This window comes from Haliotis cracherodii, unplaced genomic scaffold, assembly GCF_022045235.1.
Source record: "Haliotis cracherodii isolate W230 unplaced genomic scaffold, xgHalCrac1.p SCAF_5, whole genome shotgun sequence".
Lineage (NCBI taxonomy): Eukaryota > Metazoa > Mollusca > Gastropoda > Lepetellida > Haliotidae > Haliotis > Haliotis cracherodii.
Window position 1 is genome coordinate 28,892,969 of NW_027266308.1, and position 22,763 is coordinate 28,915,731.

Here is a 22,763-nt window from a genome sequence, read left to right on the forward strand (position 1 = left end):
TTCACAGTAACATTCCTACCTCATGATGCATACCATGAACACCAAATACTGCATGCTACATTCACAATAACATCCATACCTCATGATGCATACCATGAACACCCAATACTGCATGCTACATTCACAATAACATTCCTACCTCATGATGCATACCATGAACACTAAAATACTGCATGCTACATTCACAGTAACATTCCTACCTCATGATGCATACCATGAACACTAAAATACTGCATGCTACATTCACAATAACATTCCTACCTCATGATGCATACCATGAACACTAAAATACTGCATGCTACATTCACAGTAACATTTCTACCTCATGATGCATACCATGAACACCAAAATACTGCATGCTACATTCACAATAACATTCATACCTCATGATGCATACCATGAACACTAAAATACTGCATGCTACATTCACAATAACATTCATACCTCATGATGCATACCATGAACACCAAATACTGCATGCTACATTCACAGTAACATTCCTACCTCATGATGCATACCATGAACACCAAATACTGCATGCTACATTCACAATAACATTCATACCTCATGATGCATACCATGAACACCAACATACTGCATGCTACATTCACAATAACATTCCTACCTCATGATGCATACAATGAACACCAAAATTGTAACAGTGTGATGGATTCTTAGTGTTCTGCATCCACTAGGTAAATGAGTGAATATGACACAGTCAGCCACATTGAACCAACCAATCCTCATTGTGATGCTTCTTACAAGCCATCATAGGAATTAGTTTGATTTTACACCACAATTAGCAATGCTATGGAAGGGACATCTGAAGTGACCTTTAAACACTGGCGGGAATTAAATAGTTTTCCACTTGATAAGTGAATTCTTTAAACAATAGGACAGAATCACTGCACCTCCATTGTCATTTATGCATTATAGGAGGCACTCAAAGTGTGCTTCATGCATTATAGGAAATGTCAAAGTGTGCTTCATGCATTACAGGAAACACTCAAAGTATGCTTCATGTATTACAGGAAACACTCAAAGTGTGCTTCATGCATTATAGGAAATGTCAATGTATGCTTCATGTATTAGGAACCACTCAAAGTGTGCTTCATGCATTAGAGGAATTGTCAAAGTGTGCGTCATGCATTATAGGAAACAGTGAAAGTGTGCGTCATGCATTATAGGAAACAGTGAAAGTGTGCCTCATGCATTATAGGAACCACTCAAAGTGTGCTTCATGCATTATAGGAAACAGTGAAAGTGTGCCTCATGCATTATAGGAACCACTCAAAGTGTGCTTCATGCATTATAGGAACCACTCAACGTGTGCTGCATGCATTTTAGGAAACAATCAAAGTGTGCTTCATGGAAAACACTTATGGTGTAAAATGTTGACAATAAGTGGGCTTTATGCATTACAGGGAACACAAAATGTGCCTCACATGGGATAAGAAACACTTCAGGCACAATTTGTGGACAATACTAATTACCCCAATTATCCTTTTGCAATTCATGATAATTAACAAAGCCAATTAAATGTTAAGGGAATTAGACTTACTCCAAGTCAGCATAAGCATATAACATCTGTAGTCCACTATGTGCGAAAGAATGCAATAAGCTAGTACTTAACAAGCAAAAGATTTACAATGAAGCACTGCCACTTTGGAAAGTTTGAAATGAACCAAACAGAATCACCGATCACAATACATGGCGGTAATGTTGTTTTACTTTTGACATGGAAAGTACTGCATTAAAGAAAGCAAACAACCACAAATCAGTGAAGAAAGTCATTTGACAGGCATCAGTCCAACATTGATTCTCATTTTCAGAAAATGTCACCTGTTTCTACTTTCATGATAATTTATTAATAAAAGCGACAAAACATTTCCTAACGAATCTCAGCCAAAAGCATCTATTTATGAATCACTATCAAATAGTGATGATACATACATCAGTTGTTCGCGAAATGGTGAGCATATCCTGCACCAACGGGGGAACCCATCACAAACACACACAAAGGCAAGTCAATTACACGTACAAACTAATCTGCCAGGTTATGTTTAGACTAACCTAGCAGTCTATAACCTCTTTTATTACACAATCCATTTAACTGTTCAAAAAAAATCCAAAGCTGAGTTTGATAAAAATAAATGCAGACATTCCACAGTCATGGTGCCGAACTAGCTGATTTTTTACACGGGGAAATGACAAATGCAAATTGTAGTAAAATGTGGTGCAAATGTGTTTTGGGTGTATGATGGGGGTAAGTGTGGTATCTTCAAGGGAGGTAAATGAGGTAAAACAATCCTGCCCACGACATTGGCCACCGCAAGGCGTGAATCACCGTTGCCCTACAGACACGTGCCAGCATGGAAGTCCAGTCAAAAAGCGACTACCACCAGCCGTCAGTGTGGCCGATGTTCAAGGAGACGAATCGGTGTTGGAGATAGACCAACTGACGGCTGATTCTTCACAGATTAACACTCGGAGGTGTAGGACATTCAATAGCCTTGCTGCAACATGTAATCGTTATGGCCTGTTAATCTTCACAAAGAACCAGTGATAATATGTTATGTCCAAAACTGGATTTATTTCACGGAAAACTGACAGTCAAAACACACTGATTTTGGTCTTAGTCATGAGTGTTAGTCATACACGCATGGAAATCTCAAAAGGTTTTTTGTAAAAAAGTAATATTTTCCAAATCAGTGGATAATAGATATTTCTGTGACTATACAATTTCACATTCCTCACAAATCCAGTCAGAGGTAAAGAAATTCTTGTAAATCATAATTTTTGTGGTCATGGCTAAGTGACCGTAATCACTATCTCTGACATTTCATGAGAGTCATCAAACTTTAAATATCCTTTTAATTTAGTTTCAGTTAAGATCATCTTTGATTTTTATGATCTAAAAGCCACATGTTGTACAGCAATAAACATGAAAGTAGAAGCAAGGATTAAACAAAGTATTTCTACAAAAGTGAACTGCTAATGTTATGCATGCATCACGGCTTGTACTTTTTAAAGAGGACAATTTCTAAAACTTTTCCTTTCAACAGCATGTGTAACAACTGTACTAAAACCTATAAGAAAATGCTTGTTAACCTCAACACATCAATCTGAGCCAACTTGTGTCGTCTTTGAGGGCACTCAATTCATTTCTTTCCTTCTAAATAAAATATCCAATGACGGATTGGAGCACTCATCTGGACGTTTTGAGAGTATATTAATAGTTTTTTATATAAATACACAGAAATAATCAACAATGATACAAGTTCTTTAAAGACATTGACACATTCCTGTTCTCTATATGTTTACCTCAACGCTTATCTTAGTATACAAACATTTTACGGCAATTTACGTACACGGCCAGGTTTACAGCAATCTGACAAAAAAATCGGTTTATCTTAAAACATTTAACTTGAGGGTCACGGTATCTGCCGAGATTTCAGTGCTCAAAATAATTATTAGTTAGCGAAATAAATATTTCTGTGAGGCTGTTGTAAATATATAAACATGGTGCACGTGTAGGCTGTCACCAAGACGGAGCGTGTGTAGAGGCGCATGCCGACACTGCTGACTCCTTAGTTTGTTCTGCACATTGCTACACACCTGTTGGGGCGGGAGGCCTGAGCTAATGACGACCCTACAGAGTTTGTGGTTTTGGTGGCAAGCACACTTGTGTAGAGTTGCATAACTGACATGGCTCCTAACTTTATGCCATGGAGTACGAGGTGGTATGGGTTTGTAGTTGGTGGCCTGCTGTGAGGGCTGGCGTGGATGTCATTCCAATGCATGGTGGTTGCAAATAACAGATATACCTGTATATCACTATGGCGGTGATATACGTGGTATTTCAATGATTTTGTCCTATCATGAGTGAGGACGTTACAGAGCAGTAATCGGCTTCACACATTGTCCCTGTGTGTTGAATTGAACCAGAATCTTTAGCACAGAGGTGAAGTTATATTAACTGGGTTTACCGTTGAGTTCAATGTTGCGTGTGGTGTGGCGTGGTGTGGTGTGTGGTTTGTCGTGTGTGGTGTGCGGTGCGGTGCGGTGCGGTGCGGTGTGTGTGTGTGTGTGTGTGTGTGTGTACAAGACTAATGCCACTCTTATAGTGACAGCCCACGGACGTGCCCTACCACAGTTTAACATGTCTACCCCACTCAGACACAGTATACTAACTCTGAGCTGACCAGTCCTTCTCCTAAAAAGCGAGCACCAGGCTTTGAATCAAAAACGTGGTCAAAATATATTTCATAGCATAGTCTGGATTGGAAGTCATCAGTTTGAAACTAGTGCCGTCTGGTTGGCTAATGTCGACTTCTTGTCAGTCACTTCTAAAGTTAGTAAACGGTTGTTCTGACATGACCTATAATGGGATATCCTGAGATCTTGGTAGTGACCACTAAGATCTGATTTTAATGAGATTGAAGCAATAGCGTCCAAGAGTTAAATGAATGAAATGTTTGTTTTATATTGTCTTGTTTGTTTGTTGTTTAACGTCACACTTGGCAATATTTCTGCCATATGATGGCAGTTTGTAAATAATTGAGTCTGGACAAGACAATCCAGTGATTGACATCATGAGCATTGATTCACACCATTGGAATATGATGACATGCATTAACCAAGTCAGCGAGCTTGACCACCCGATCCAATTAGTCGCCTCTTACGACAAGCATGTATTGCTGAAGACCTATTCTAACCTGGATCTTTACAGGTCAATGACATGGCTGACGGTGACACATCAAACCTTAGTTACTACTTCAGCTTCTTTAAACAGTTGAACCCTTCTACCCTTCTACAATCATAAAAAAATATTTAAAAAAAATCTTCCTTCATAAAATATTTACATCCTGCACATGGTGCATAACAGACAGTTTTTGCATATTCAATGTCTCACCACAAGTTTATTTTTCAAATTTCTAACATTCTGCATATTGTTTACTCTCACGTGCATAATGTTTACTACACGACAGTGATGTTGTTCCCTCCGTCTACTCCTCCCCTCATCAAGGGTGTTAACTCTGCCCCTACATGTTGGCCTCCCTCCTTGGGCTGTCATCGCCTCTCCTGGCTGTTGTCTCTCCCACACCAAACAAACACCTAACTGGAATGCTGCACGTGCAATAAGCTGACATTTTGTAATTAAAATCAACTTTTTTCTCTGAATTTGAAACCACCCTATCGTCTACATCTCCCATTTGCTGATGTGCTGCTATCCATGGTATTTCCTGGTGCATGATTAGCCATGTGATAGCTTAAAAGAATATTTTTTTTAACTCAAATTTTAACATTTAATGTAAGGAGATAGGGTTTTAAGACACTCGGTCACATCATTCTGGTTGTACATTCACAACACTTTATATTTATATCTTAGATTTTGGGTTTGGATAAACGTCATCATAAACAAAAATATTATTTACATATGTATATATTTACTCATAAATTAAACGAAGCAATACAGCAGCCACATGACGGAAGTCCGACCACCCGATCCATGAAGTCAGCTCTTATGGCTGGCTATCATTGGTTGCTTGGAATCAGTTCTAACTGGAAACTCCATGGGGTTCTATTTGTTAAGTAAAGTGAACAACATGGACAATTACAGTCTTCATGGCTTAACTGCAATGTATTGAAGGCTACTGCAATGTATTCATGGCTACTGCAATGTATTCATGGCTACTGTAATATAGTCAAGGCTTATATACTCCAATGTATTTGGGGGTACTGCAATGTATTGAAGGCTACTGCAATGTATTCATGGCTACTGCAATGTATTCATGGCTACTGTAATATAGTCAAGGCTTATATACTCCAATGTATTTGGGGGTACTGCAATGTATTGAAGGCTACTGCAATGTATTCATGGCTACTCTAATGTATTCAAGGCTACTGCAATGTATTCATGGCTACTGCAATGTATTCATGGCTACTGTAATATAGTCAAGGCTTATATACTCCAATGTATTCGGGGGTACTGCAATGTATTGAAGGCTACTGCAATGTATTCATGGCTACTGCAATATATTCAAGGCTTACATGCTCCAGTGTATTCAAGGCTACTGCAATGAATTCATGGCTACTGCAATGTATTCAAGGCTACTCCAATGTATTCATGGCTATTGGGATGAGTATCAGACCACAGTGATGTACTCAATGCAATGGCAATGAACTCCAACTTGCATGGGCTGTATTGGATATATTTGTTTCAGGGTCTGTATGAAAGACTACATCACAGCATGTATTTGTATGTCCAGAGACACACAATGCATTTTGTTTCATCTCTAGTGAACAATTTGCTTTTGGGTAACAAATTTTCCAAATAAATAAATGCGACAAAACCCATTCCATAATCATAAGAAATCTCTGCTAAAAGCAGAGCACATTGACCAAATCCAACTATTTCACGAGCATGTGTTTATACCAGGTGTTTGCGAAAAGGTGGGCAAACCAGCGGCACCCATCACAAACACATGCAAAGGCAAGTCAACTGGTCACCTGAAAAAACATGGGAACATGTGGTACAAGTCAAAATAGGGAATTGCACCAGACATCATTTTGATATCTGGTGCATCAAAAATTGGAAACATCCTCCACATGTCTACATAAAACTTTTCAATAACTCTACCAAGGCCTTGTATGTTGTAACCTTGATCAAACAACATTTTTATCTTACGAATCCCACATGCTCCAAGAATCTAAAAAGGTCAGTCCCCTATGCAATCTATGAATTATTCTTTTCTGAGGAATCTATAAATTCCAAACACCCGGTACCTCTTTTGACACTATTCTGGCTCTGCTCCATATATAGTGGCAGTGGAAATCTACCAACATCTTCTATCAAGCCAACACTTGTTTGGTCGGCTGGCCAGCATAATTTCCTTTACCTTCCAACAAAGACTGGTCGCACCAGCAGGGTCTTTGAATGGACCAGAGGTAGTTGATTATGACTTTCATTGTCTGTCACGCACACGTGGAACATGTTAATTCGGAGGCAGGCTTATAAACAATTTTGTAAACTTGTATCATATTGTATTTATCAAAATAACATGTGAAGTGTTGCTGGAATAAGTCAGGGCTCGAGGTTTCACCAACTTTTGCATTTGGCGACCACATTGTTGGGCCTAGGGAAGGCACCTGAGTCAATCACAGTTCCTAACACAGAACACACTCGGAAACTCACCATAAAAAGTTAAACATTCGCATAAATAAATTTCCAACCAATCAGTACCAGGTGACAACATCTTGACTCCAGCCTGCCCACAACACCGACATTTCTCGCTCACAATTTAACCGAAACGTTAATAAACATTGCCGATAAACTTCCATCTTGATTTCTTTCAGCAGTATTTTACAATCGAATATTCAACAAACATCAAGCATTGCTGTGGTGTGATGCTGTTTTACTGTTGTATTTAACAAATTCACCAGATGTGCAAGGACAATATTATCATATAAAGGGGGGTCCATCAACAATGATAATATTTTCAAGACATGTTGCCATCAACAATAACAGGTGGGGGGCAGATCACAGCTCATTACCATAAGGGACCGGTTCAACACAATAAAGGAACATTTTTAACTCGAAACTTTCAAATCATATACATATCAAGGACAGAGATTTGGCCTTTAATCATTGGGTTGAGACAAATCGTTCAACATGTCCTTATGATACCACAAGCACACAACCGGAAAAAACATACAAAATTTGGATCACATCTTTGAAATGTTCCCTTCCGTGACAACAACTTTTTCACCTAAAAATAAAAGTGTCCAAATATGACATATATTGACAACACATGGATAGCAGTCGGTGTAATTTATTTACACAGAATCAGAGTAATGACTGCCACTCTATTGGCCTGATCATCTGTTTTTTCTGATGGAGCAACGGCTAATGTTATCGGTCATAAAAAAGACATTTCTGTAAAACCCAGTTCATAACCACAGTAACTAGGTTAAATTTCTTTTCCTCTTATTAATTTCAATTTGATTCCACATCCTCAATGACAGACATATGAAGCAGACATGCAATATCCTTTCCCAATTTCTTTCTAGTAATTATCACTCAAGTGTAACCATGTGGTTTCAACAATTTCACAAAAACACAGACCAACACATCTGATTGGCCTCTGAAGAAACAGCCATTTTGATTGGCTGCTTCCCAATGCTGATCTGTGTTGCGACATCTGATTGGCTGACTCCAATGTCCATATGGCTGATGTCAGATTGTGCAGGTGGAAGCAAGGTGGGGATCCTGCTGCTATGCAATCACATCATGCTAGCTTGTTTACCCAAGCCAGACATACCACTTCTACCTTCAGGTAACTTTCAGAAAAATGTTGAAGTTGTAGCATTTTTTCCCCATCTTGTCCACACCTGTGCTCGGGATTTGCTGATTACAAAGGGAGATAAGCAAGACCGAGATATACGTTCTGCGCCTCATAAGTCCACAGAGCAATGTGTCTATCAGTGGCATGAGATATTTGGAATAGCGGCAGGGAAAACACATCAAGTTACGACAAACACTCGTGACTAAAAGAAAAATGGGGTACATGTATAACTGTGATATTATAGCTGCTGACATACAGCACTCGTCTCCGACTCTGAGTGAATGCTTTCATCTAGTGTTGTTGTCGGTATTTAGAATCATAGCTGGTCACAGTTTACCATATCAGCAGGATATCAAAGATGATGTTATGGGAAAGTCCAAAAGATGTTCAGATAACCATGCTATCCTTCATATTATACCAAAAGGCTTAAGCATCCAAGCTCTTCCCTATATCTATCTCACATTTCTCTACATCACACAATGCAGGTAACTAAGCCATCAGGGGTCTTGGGAAATATATACATGACATTTCAGAGCAAGATACTTCAGATGAGCATCGATGCTTCAATTCATACTTGCTGATCTTTCAAATGTGAGAACAAAACAATCATGAATATGGGAAATTAATTCTGATAACTAGTCGGACAACAGGTGGTTACACGGTGACATCTCTGACCACTCTAAGGATTCAGATGCCATGGATATCTCTCTGCCCAGGTATATCAAATACAGAGACTTCATTCTCTCATTTGACTTCATGGCCAGATGCAAGGAAATTGTGATGTCTTATTGTGAAGGATTTGTTAATGTTGAGATATTGAACTAGGCTTGCTCTAGAGAAGGCCCTATCTGTCTGGATGTCTAGGCTAGCTCTAGAGAAGGCCCTATCTGTCTGGATGTCTAGGTTAGCTCAAGAGAAGGTCCAATCTGGATGTCCCGAACTAGGCTAACTCCAGAAAGGCTCCATCTGGATGTTCTGAACTAGACTGTTTCCAGCTGCATATTTCTTGAATGGACTAGAAAATGAGTTGTCTGACTAGCGTAGTTCCAGTGAAGGCCTTACCTTGACGTCTCGGACAGGTCCCTTGTGACCTTGAAGAGCTCTGACACACGTCATTGTTGACAAGTCCCATTCCTTCACACAGTGGTCACTGCAGAAAAGATGAATACATTTCAAACACTGGCAATAATCGTGGGTGTTCCAGCTAAAAGACCCATGGTGACCAGGGATTGAAATACATTTCTAAACAGATATTGTCCAGAAGATCCCTGTCCATGTTTAACTTTGTGAATGTGAAAATAAATAAGTATGAAACAACATGATCTGATAGGGCATGGCACTATGGTCTTATAGGGCATGACAATATGGTCTGATATGGCATGACAATATGATCTGATAGGGCATGATAATATGATCTGATATGGCATGACAATATGATCTGATAGGGCATGATAATATGGTCTGATATGGCATGACAATATGATCTGAAAGGGCATAACAATATGATCTGATAGGGCAAGACAATATGATCTGATAGGGCATGACAATATGATCTGATATGGCATGATAATATGATCTGATATGGCATGACAATATGATCTGATAGGGCATGACAATATGGTCTTATATGGCATGACAATATGATCTGATATGACATGACAATATGGTTTGAAGGTCATGACAATATGGTCTGATATGGCATGACAATATGATCTGATAGGGCATGATAATATGATCTGATATGGCATGACAATATGATCTGATAGGGCATGATAATATGGTCTGATATGGCATGACAATATGATCTGAAAGGGCATAACAATATGATCTTATAGGGCATGACAATATGATCTGATAGGGCATGACAATATGATCTGATATGGCATGATAATATGATCTGATATGGCATGACAATATGATCTGATAGGGCATGACAATATGGTCTGATATGGCATGACAATATGATCTGATATGACATGACAATATGGTTTGAAGGTCATGGCAGTAACATTGTGTTCTGATAGGGCATGGCAATATGGTTTGCTTGGACAATATGATCTGATATGGCATGACAATATGGTTTGATGGTCATGGCTGTAACATTGTGTTCTGATAGGGCATGGCAATACAGTTTGATTTGGCATGACAATAGGTCTAACTGGGCAGAACAGAATGATCTCATAGCCATCACAAAGTCATGTAAATATGATAGGGCATGACAATATGATCTGATAGGGCATGACAATATGATCTGATAGGGCATGGAAATATGGTTTGATCGGGCATGACAATACCATCTGATAGGGCATGACAATATGATCTGATAGGGCATGACAATATGATCTGATAGGGCATGGAAATATGGTTTGATTGGGCATGACAATACAATCTGATAGGGCATGACAATATGTTCTGATATCGCCTGACAAGTTTAACGTTGGAGGAAAGCCCAAAGTGTTTGAGGTCCTTGATGTTTTACTCATTAGTGAAACCCATGAGCATGGGCATGGTGCTGACAAACATTATCAGTGTGAATCTGGGATTCGAACCAACAAGCATCAGATTCTGGCTTATGATAAAAAAGGAGACAACTCTGCACAGTGGATTGCCTTGCCTTAGATGAACAACACTGCCATGACATTGTTGTTTAATCCCACACTCAGCAATATTCCAGCTATATGACGATGGTCTGTAAATAATCAAGTCTGTGCCAGACAATCCACTGGCTGACATTACGAGCATCGATCTATGCAATTAGGATACGATGACACTCATCAACCAAGTCAGTGAGCGTGACCACCCGATTCCGTTAGTCACCTCTTATGACAAGCACAGTTGCCTTTTACAACGCATGTGTTGCTGAAGACCTATTCACCCTCTGGATCTTGACACCAGTTCTAAACAACATGGGTTGTAACAACAACCAACTCAAACACCTACTTTCTTCATCATCTGATGGTAATTGCCTCAATGCTGTTATGGACAAAAAAATTATTGCATTTCAAAAAGTTTGAATGATAAGCAAGGTCATTACAGGTAGCAAATGTTGTTTATAAACAACAAATACACCAGGGGAACCTAGCTGCGATACAAACAAAAAACAGGATTTCTTGCACAATAACAGCCTGATTGACTAAATATAGAGAGCACGATTACAATGAAAACACAGCACAACAAACTAGCATGCTGCTGATACAATGGTAAGGAATGTACCTGTCAAGTCAACAAGTGGTTACGATCTAGCAAATGATGTCGTACCACCAAAGGGGAACTGGTTCGTGAAAACAACTTCTACGTACAGAACAGGTGCTTGATTTCAGCTTTAGATGTTGCTAATATCTGCAGCTCGGGGTTCTGACTGACATGAATGAAGATGTTGCACACTCCGCATGACACCCTACCATGGACTCACTTCCACAATCTTAACATCGTGAAGCTTACACTAACATGGACTTACAGTAGTCGTACCCGATGACCTGAACAACCCTGAACTACACATACCAATACACTTTGAACTATGCATACCGATACACTGACCACTCACTGGCTTTGCCTGATTCTTGTTTCATTTTGATGACCCATTTTACGATTCTCTTTTTTTTCACTTTATTTTTTTTTCTTGGGTACAGAAAGGACATGTTATTTCAGAAAAATTACACTGTACATTATCTTGGTCAATATGAGTATATGAAGTTAAACTATTGTGATACATATTAAATACATGTAGGAAAGCCAAACTTGTCAATACAGTATGGTTTATTTTACAATTCTTAGTAATTATATGTTATCCTGGAATATTTGTTGCTGTCCAAGTTATTGTAGTCAGCCATTTGAAACTTCAATATAGGATAAAAAATTTAATTCCTACACTTTTGAGAGATCTACCCCTCCCCTAGATGATGCCACCCTCAAACATAAAAAATAAAACAATATAATTATGAAAATGTTTACTGAAGAGGTTGTTTATTAAAGGAATCCTACAAATGACTGACACCCCTAGGCCCATTCCACAAAGTGATAATGTGGGTGATCATAACTCCCATACTTCAACATGTACTTTACTTTACACCAGTCACTACAATCACATTGTGGAAGGCTGCTCCAGTGTAGTGAAGAACATCCAGCATATCAAGTTGACTGTTTTTCACTCAACTTGTTATTCCACTCTTTCAGATATATAGTTTGTGGTCTAGTGTAAGAGCATCCACCCGGAGAGCGGAAGCTCCGGGGTTCGATCCCCGGCCACATCATACCAAAAGACGTTAAAAGATGCTCGGCATCAAGGGGCTAAAACAAGGACTGGTCGGCTCGGAGTCAGTATACTGTGTCTAAGTGGGATATTCATGTTAAACTGTGGCATATTGGTATCTCAGTGAGCTAGCACTATAAATCAGCATCAGTCCGGATTAGTACAAGCAGCCACACCCACACACCCACACACGTGTGCATGGACATTGCTATATAAGTGCAATAATCTTGGACGCGACATTAAACTCAATTCCACCTCACCTCACCTCACCTCACCTCACCTCACCTTTCTGATATATGAAAATCAACTGCTGATGTTGCAGTTATCATATCATATCATATCATATCATATCATATCTCATTTACCACAGGTATCCAGGTACCAGTATCTCCTCAAATGCAGTTTTTCTTGTTCCTCGACCAGTGGATCCATTTCCATTCCGGTTATTATTCTAAACTCCCTGGGGAGTATACAACCCAAGCTGTGTATGGGCCTGCTTGGTGAACAAAGGCACATTTGAACTAAGTCACTAGCCCAGGGTGACACCACACGTTTTGACATGTATGTGTATGTACGTATTCGGGTTTCCACCATCCAGTCATCTACCATCAGACGAATGGGTTGTTTTGAGTGCACTGGGTGACTGTACTGCACAGGGGGGTAGTGACAACACTGTAAGGACCTGTAAACATTGCTGTCCTAAGGGTGAATATTATAACAAACCCGGTCACTAGCGGGATCATTCTCAGCACCTGGCGCTTGCTAGCCTAGCTTTTGACCGCTTGCTCATTATCCGCCACAGTTATGTTGTAGGACAACCACACAGCAGTGTAAGATCTATAGATATGTACTTTTTAAAGCCAACACAACAGAGAAACTCAGTGCCTTGTAATTTCTACTGGCTCCCTCCATTCATGATGGCTCCTTGAATCCTTATTTTGGGATATATTTAACTCCTTAGTCTGAAGAGAGACAAATTAACTGGTCAAGAATAAGACCATGAGTAGAACCATAAACGGTTACTGAATGTTTTGGGAGTTGAGATGAAGGAGAGGGAGGGGATGGGAGTGTGTAGAAGGTTGAGGAAGCAGAGAAGCATTCAATGATTGGGGTCAGTGTTAAGATATTGGGTTATAGAAAAAAGTTGTGGTGGTAGGTTATGAGATGAGCCTTGGTGGCAAGAAAGATGGTTACAGAGTGAGTGAGTGAGTGAGTTGGGTTTAACACCGCTTTTAACAGTATTCACGGCGTGTCAGCTTAATGTGGGAGGAAAGCCCGAAGTGATGCAGGTCTCAGACATTTACCACTTTGGTGAAACCCACGAACACGGGTATGGTGTTGACAAACCTAGAAACATAATTGGGGCGAACCGAGATGGTTACAGAATGGTCATGACAAGAAAACATATAATTTGGGGTTGTATATGTAGGATCATGGCAGCCAATTGGGGTTATGGTCATGATGGCACAGTTGGGGTTGTAGTCTTGAGTCTGGATTGGGGTTAGAACACAGGGGTTGTGGTTGTAAGTCATTGATGGCGTGTATTACACAGGGGTTGTAGTCGTGAGTCTGGATTGGGGTTAGGACACAGGGGTTATGGTCATGATGGCACAGTTGGGGTTGTAGTCTTGAGTCTGGATTGGGGTTAGGACACAGGGGTTGTGGTCGTGAGTCATTGATGGCAAGTATGACACAGGGGTTGTCATAGAGAGTCATTGATGGCGGGTATGACACAGGGGTTGTAGTCGTGAGTCTGGATTGGGGTTAGGACACAGGGGTTGTCATAGTGAGTCACTGATGGCAAGTATGACACAGGGGTTTTCATAGTGAGTCATTGATGGTGAGTATGACACAAGGGTGATTGTTGTAAGTCTGGATTGAGGTTATGACACAGGGGTTGTCGTAGTGAGTCACTGATGGTGAGTATGACACAAGGGTGATTGTTGTAAGTCTCGATTGAGGTTATGACACAGGCGTTGTCTTAGTGAGTCACTGATGGCGTGTATGACACAGGGGTTGTAGTCATGAGTATGGATTGGGGTTAGGACACATGGGTTGTGGTCGTGAGTCATTGATGGCGTGTAGGAAACAAGGATTGTGGTCGTGAGTCATTGATGGCGTGTATGACACAGGGGTTGTCATAGAGAGTCATTGATGGCATGTATGACACAGGGGTTGTGGTCGTGAGTCTGGATTGAGGTTATGACACAGGGGTTGTCGTAGTGAGTCACTGATGGCAAGTATGACACAGGGGTTTTCATAGTGAGTCATTGATGGTGAGTATGACACAGTGGTTGTGGTCGTGAGTCTGGATTGAGGTTATGACACAGGGGTTGTCATAGTGAGTCATTGATGGCAAGTATGACATGGGTTGTCATAGTGAGTCATTAATGGCATGTTTGACACAGGGGTTGTCGTAGTGAGTCATTGATGGTATGTATGACACAGGGGTTGTCATAGTGAGTCATTGATGGCATGTATGACACGGGTTGTTGTCGTGAGTCATTGATGGCGTGTATGACACAGGGGCTGTCATAGTGAGTCATTGATGGTGTGTATGACACAGGGGTTGTGGCCGTGAGACATTGATTGTGAGTATGACACGGGTGATGGTCAAGTTTCTGGTTGGAGGTTATGACACTGGAGTTACAGTTGGGGTTATAGAGTTGGCAGGAGAGGAGGTTGTTGAGGTTATGGTTATCAAAGTGGGGTTAAGCCCAGGGGTTATGGCAGTGCTGGCTGTGAGGCATCTCCAGGCACCTACAACAGGTAGATGTGTTTACAGGGATGTGGAGGGCCACATGGAAGCAGGTAGCGGCTCCCATAAAGCATACCATGCATGCCTTCCCCAACCACACCTGCTCTTCCATGCTATTATCTCACTTGTACAGCTTAATTTAGTTCACACCTGCCAGTACTGGAAACAAAAGAAGGAATTTGCCAGAAGCTAAAACAATTATAGACAAGAAGATGGGAAAAATTTGGTTGGGAATTCTTCTTAATGTTTTAAACCATGTCCAACAACTTGTGAACATTAAGCTGTGCAAAGGGCAGCAAGTCCATCACCATTGTGAGCACTTCGTGGATATGTGTCTGTTGCTGATGGAGCCGGGTCATTTTTTGAGCCTTGGAGTATTTACTCACATGTTATCATTCACACTGGTGGGAATTCAATATTTTTAATATCTTGGGTCCAGTCTATTGGGTTTTGTCTACTTCTATTATGTTTTGACCGCCTCCGTGGTCTTGTGGTAGAGCGTCCGCCCGGAGAGCGGAAGGTCCAGGGTTCGATCCCGGGCCGCGTCATACGAAAAGACGTTAAAAGATTGTACTTGTTGTTACCCTGTCTGGTGCTCGGCATTAAGGGGCTAAAACAAGGACTGGTCGGCTCGGAGTCAGTATACTGTGTCTGAGTGGGGTATTCATGTTAAACTGCGGCATGGTATCTCAGTGAGCTAGCACTATAAATCGGTCCGGACTAGTACAAGCAGCCACACACACACAAACTCGGCGCTATATAAGTGCAATAATCTTGGACGCGACGTTAAACCCAATTTCACCTCACCTCACCTATTATGTTTTAGTTATTTCTAATCAGCATATGTTAAATGTTGTTACAATCATCTTCCCAAGGCAAGGGAGTTAACTGCTATAAAAGTCCAGTTTCCACCCTTGCCAAACTAGGCTGGAAATATGGAGTCATATTTTGACTGGACTACCAAGTCTATGCATAGTCCAATCCAAATCGCATAATGAAATTGACATCCAGTTCGTAAACCGTAGAGCAGATTTCGGTCGATTGCAGTATGTGCAAAACATATGTACCACCAACTCATAATGTCTAGGTCTACCTGGGTCATTGGTCTAGACGTCACAATTCGCTCTGCAGAGTTGCATCCCTTGGGCATGCCAGAAAAATACGATTGTGGGCTCGAATCCCGTTTCTAGGTTTGTCAGCACCATACCCGTGCTCGGGGGTTTCACCAAAGTGGTAAACGTCGGAGACCTGCATCACTTCAGGCTTTCCTCCCACAAAAAGTTGACATGCTGTGATATAACTGGAATACTGTTCAAAGTGGCATTAAATTCAACTCATTCACTCACTCACTTGGTCTACCGAGAGAATGGGCATCCGAGGAAAGAGAATGTGCATAGCTCTTTAATGTCAGGACATGCATCATCATACTTTGACAAAGTGGACAAATGAAAAACAATTCACTCATGGAGCAATTACCACAGACTTCTAACAAGAGTCTTGTCTGTGTCTCAATGCTCAATAACCATCGAGCTGCTCACCGGCCACTTTACCACCTCCAGCAGTGACTCCATGCCAAGGGGCCTTCTCCGGAGTCCAGATACAGTGGGGTAATTCCTGGATCTCCTAGTCATCCGTCAAAATACCAATCTGATTTAGCGATTCATAAATCATAATTCTCTGTAGTAAATCTTTAGGAGGGCCTGAAATAGGTGCTGACAACAAAACGTATGTTAGCTATTTACAAATCTCCCAAGATGGCACTCCATTACGGCAGCAGCGGCCCTATATATCACACTCATTACCCACTCCCAGTCACAACTCTCTCTGGGAGGGAGCTAGAGGCTACATGTTGCAATTCTACAGTACTCAACACAATAAGCGTCCTGTCACATCCATGCAGGTAATAGATTACTGATCAGTGAATGAAACTCCTGAAAATTAAACCATTATGATGACGACATGCTATTATTGTTGCAGTTGATTCTGAGCAAAGAATTCACTGACCATTCTGAACGTGCAGACAGAGACATTGGTCATTATGCAAAATTATATAGTTAATATATGTCCACCGTAACATGGTTTATAGTCAAAACAAGGTTACGTGGCCAAGAAGTTTAACTCAAGCTTCAGGTATATTGATGATCTGATATTGTTCAATAACAATCAAATAGCCAATTCCCTTCCACTGATTTACCCACCTGAACTAGAAAAAAGGAGGCAAGTGAGACAGCCTTATCTGTTTCATATTTAGATCTATGCATAAAGATTCAGAGTGACAAAACACTCTCCACAAGGCTGTATGACAAGAGGGATGACTTCAACTTTCCAATAGTCGACTTTCCCTTTATATCGAGCAATATTCCAGCAGCTCTACAAAACACTCTCCACAAGGCTGTATGACAAGAGGGATGACTTCAACTTTCCAATAGTCGACTTTCCCTTTATATCGAGCAATATTCCAGCAGCTCTACAAAACACTCTCCACAAGGCTGTATGACAAGAGGGATGACTTCAACTTTCAAATAGTCGACTTTCCCTTTATATCGAGCAATATTCCAGCAGCTCTACAAAACACTCTCCACAAGACTGTATAACAAGAGGGATGACTTCAACTTTCCAATAGTCGACTTTCCCTTCATATTGAGCAATATTCCAGCAGCTTAGGCATTGGTGTTTACATTTCACAACTTTTGAGACACAATTGAGCATTCTCTTTCTTCCAGCATCTCAAAGAGCGTCATATGACTCATGTTTAGAAGTTGTCTGTTGATTCTAGTGGTATTATCATCTCGTCCCTTTGGAGCTCATTGATCTAAAATCCACAATCAACAGATTCAATTGATTTCTCCATTACATATCATACTGCAACACTGGAATGGAGTAATGTTTAATTTCACCGTCAGCAGACTTCCAGCATTATCACCGTGTTTCATGCATACCGGTGATTGAGTCTGGACATCACTTAAACCCAACTAACAATGAGTTACCTTTACCTCCAAGGTCGTTTCATCACATGAGAGTGTACTTTTTGTGTTACTGTGTTACAAAATTGAAGTCGATCCCCATATTAAACTGCCAATGCATTCTAAATGAAACTATTTACAACTCATTTCATAAGTGAACCGCCTTCAAACTGACCTTGGCATTTGACCCAGCCATGGCACAAGACTGGCATTGACTTAATTATTGAAAATCAATCAAAAGTGATTTGAAAATGCTCAGATTTCTAATGAATTAACCCAAAACAAATTAAACCATATTACATAATTTGACCTCCAGTGACCTTGAAGGTCACCCAAAATACAAAACAGTCAAGAACCCACCTAAGTTTAATCAAATTTCATTCCTAAATACACAAATTATCGTGTACAAAAGCTTTTTCGATGTCTTGTTTATACTGATTGACCTTGACCTTCAAGGTCATACAATTATATGTAAGAAAATTCCCCAGGGGATTATAGGAGGGATATCAGGCATAAAGTCTCTGACATCTGTCATATATTTGTGTCTCAGAAAACCAGGACGATAGTGGAGCTCAAATTCGAGCAAACGCATTAAGCAACCCTTCCATTAGTCCTGTACCATGACCGTGGAATAAATTTATTTCATGAAAAAAAATAATCTAGAAATGTATACAAAAGCAAGTCTAGCCAGCTCAAGCTAGCTCTATTTTGAAATCAGCATAGGGAATTTTTTTATATTTTTAGAGTCAAGAAGGATATTTTTTAATATAAGATTTCAGAGACTAAATGTTAGTCTACCCTTCCATATATGGGTCTGCTTAATTATACTTAGTGCATAAACACTATGAAAATAAGCATGATAGGACGGGTCCTTGTCATAGCCCTAATGTTAAAAGATAAGGGTTTAAGGGGGCCCTATATTCAAATACTATAGGAGCAAACCTCAAAGACCCAACGACCTACCTTAACACTGAACACTGCTATACATATCTAACGGATGATATCATATGTTCCCCAAAATACTCTTCATCACATGTGAGCTTTTGAATACATACTTATAATCTCTAAAAATAATCAAGCCCCAAAATTCATAATTTTATGATCTTTCAAACAGCCGAAAAAGTCAACTATTTTTCTGTTCACTAATGAAATAAATATGGCAGACTGGCCACCCATTTACAGAACGATAAAGCAATGTCTTGAGGCACACACTGAGCTGGTGAAGATCGAGAAAGACATTATATGTCCTCTGGGTAGAGGAAGACAAGCCACAAACAACAACCAACACCACAGCCAACACAGATATTGAACATCTGAAGAAATTTATTCTACGTGTTGGCATGGCGCTGATGAGCTATGCATTTAAGAAGACGAGAAACAGACCTTGTCTTCATGATGGGTGTATTTAACTTGCAATATTCTCCAGATCTGAAGGTGGGAAAAAAGCCAAATCTAGGTACGTTCACGGTGGGATGTCCCACATATCAACTGTAGTACTTTCCAGTGTTGAAAGAGGATGTTTGTCTTCAATGAAATTCTCATGACTTCTGTCGTATTATGAGGACATCCGTCAATAAAATACAACTAGATTGCATCTCATTTAAACTATGTTCAAACATTTTGAGGAACAGCTCTCAGAAAAAGAAAAATTGTCTTATTTTCTCAAACGTCTGTAATGTTAAGTAGGTTCAGGATTATAAATTGATGTCTCACACTCAGATGAACCAAAGATCCACATTTGTTTACTTTGCTTTTAACTTGCAACTACAAGAAACAGTCTTATCAGTAAATCTAAGGGTCTGTAATGCAGAGTTGTGTCCCTAAATGGTGCAGGATCCGCTGATCAAGGGTTTGATTCCAATACTTGCTGATCATGATCCAAGGTTTATCAACTCCAAATGTGCTCTGAGGTTTAAAAAAAGAGGTTAACATCTACAGCCTGCATTTCTTTGGGCTATCCTTCCCCAAAAATGACCATGATACTATAACTGAAATACTTTTGAAAGAATTATAAAACCCAACTGACTCACTTTTCTTTGGGTAGTTTTACACCACTTTTAGCAATATTCCAGCAATATCACTAGGAACTGACTTAACTCATTTTTGCCAACTCTTGGAACAGAGTGAGTGAGTTAACATTTAACAATGTATCTGCAATGTTTCAATGACTCTTTAAATGAAATGCTCATTAGCGAATGTGTCAGCAGTGAGGTTCCTCCTTCACTGAAACATGGTGGCTAGGTACGGTTTGGTGGAGTCAAGAACAAAATAAAGAAACAGGCCTGGCTGGAGTGTGAAACAGGTAAACATAAAGTGACACTCTGGTAGTAATTCAAGCTCTGGCTGCTGACTGCATTTAGAAACCTTTCAAGTCTCAGCTTGGAGAATGCGTTTGAATTATCCTCAAGTTATCTTTGAATTACTGAAAATGAAATAACTCAACAGTAAAACATCTATCACTGCATGCTCCAGAAGCAGCCAGTACCTGCTCCATGGCATGTAATGAAGTGAGGTGAGGTGAGGTGAGGTGAGGTGAGGTGAGGTGAGGTGAGGTGAGGTACTTATACATGGTTGAGTGTGTGTGTCTGTTTCTCTGTGTGTGTGTGTGTGTTGGTCTGTCTCTCTGTGTCTGTCTGTGTGTCTGTCTGTGTAAGTGTGTGTATGTCTGTGTCTTTTGGTGTGTATGAGTGTGTGTCTGTGAACTAGTCTAATGACTTATGCTGGTTACATAGTGCTAGCCCACTGAGATACCATGCTGCAGTTTAACACAGTATACTGACTCCAGGCTGACAAGTACTTTTGTTCTTTTTGGAAACATTTTTTAAAATAATGAAGTACAGGGTTCAAATCCTTTTGGAACCTCCACCATTTCTGAAATGGACAATGTCAGACAACGACAGGCAGAGTAACAAGAAGTACCATCTTTTAATGTCTTTTGGTATGATGCAACCTTCTGCTCTCCAGGCAGACACTCTACCACTAGACCATGGAGGCGGCCTCTCTCGGCAGAAGCCCTTCCACAAGACCATCGAGGTGGTCTCTCCAGCCAGACGCCCTACCACTAGACCATGGAGGCGGTGTCTCCGGCCAGACACCCTACCACAAGACCACAGAGGTGGTCTCTCCAGACAGACGCTCTACCTAAAGACCATGTAGGTGGTCTCTGATGCTCTACCTAAAGACCATGGAGGCCGCCTCTCCAGGCAGAAGTGGTCTGTCGTGTAATGACTCACCCTGAAGCTGTCCAGATTCGACCTTGATGATATGCGACCTTGTGTACTGGTGCATCATGGGTCTTCACAGCAGCCTCCGACTCCCCGTTGATCTTGTTCCAGAAGTACACCGTGCCAGTCAGGTCAGAACCAATCAGGAGACAATCCTGAAGCTAGGACATAAAAGAAAACATGTCAGAAATTTCAGACGTAAGAAATATCTACACACAGCATAAACAGGAGCATACGTAAAATATCAGATGTAAGAGGTCATTACTGCCTCTGAGCAGGATTCCATGGACCGACCATGTGATGATCAGTTCATCAAAACAGTCTGAGATTTGTTAATCTGAGTCAGCCAATACACATCCTTGAAACACTTCCAGTAAAAGTATTTTTCTTTATGTTAACATAGGCATATACAAAATACACATACTTTAAATGATATAAATGATGAGGTATTGTTTAAAATATGATACTGTTCATATATGTACGTTCATGATAGTTTTCACACTACTTATGATTGTGTTCATGATGCTGTTTATACTGTTCATGACATGTTCACACTTTTCATGCTTCTGTTCATGATCATGCTGACACTTCTAATGGTTCTGTTCATGATATTGTTGACACTTGATCCTGTTCATGATTCTGTCAAAATTTTCATGCTTCTGTTCATGATATTGTTCACGATATTGTTCACACTTGATTCTGTTCATGATTCTGTAAACACCTTTCATGTTTCTGTTCATGATATTGTTCACACTTGATTCTGAACATAATTCTGTAAACACCTTTCATGATTCTGATCATGATATGGTTCACACTTGATTCTGTTCATGATTCTGTAAACACCATGCTTCTGTTCATGATATTGTTAACACTTGATTCTGTTCATGATTCTGTAAACACCTTTCATGCTTCTGTTCATGATATTGTTCACACTTGATTCTGTGAATATTTTTCATGCTTCTGTTCTGTTCAAACTTCTAATGATTCTGTTAATGATCCACTTATACTTTCATGATTCTGTTCTTTTCATTTATATTAATGATACTGTATCACATTTACAGCATTCGACACTTTCAGCAAACTGTTCATACAAGTTTAGTATACTATTCACAGGCTTTTAGCATGGTGTTCAAATGTGTGTGGGACACAGGTTACGGATGTGGTTTGTTGTCCCGGAAAAGCAATTTTCAGGTGTTGGTAGGTGTACCCTCTCTCTAATGT

At 40.2% G+C, this 22,763-nt stretch overlaps 1 protein-coding gene across 1 annotated transcript in view; it reads right to left on the reverse strand.

The window, feature by feature from the left end:
- LOC139442824 (uncharacterized) overlaps positions 1-22,763 on the reverse strand; it is a 121,980-nt gene that overhangs the window by 31,455 nt on the left and 67,762 nt on the right. Inside the window, exons 20-21 of the mRNA XM_071223720.1 lie at positions 21,552-21,703; positions 9,411-9,498 (exon numbers count right to left, since the gene is read on the reverse strand). Of these exons, the coding sequence (XP_071079821.1) occupies positions 9,411-9,498; positions 21,552-21,703 (240 nt within the window). The remainder of the gene's footprint in view (positions 1-9,410; positions 9,499-21,551; positions 21,704-22,763) is intronic.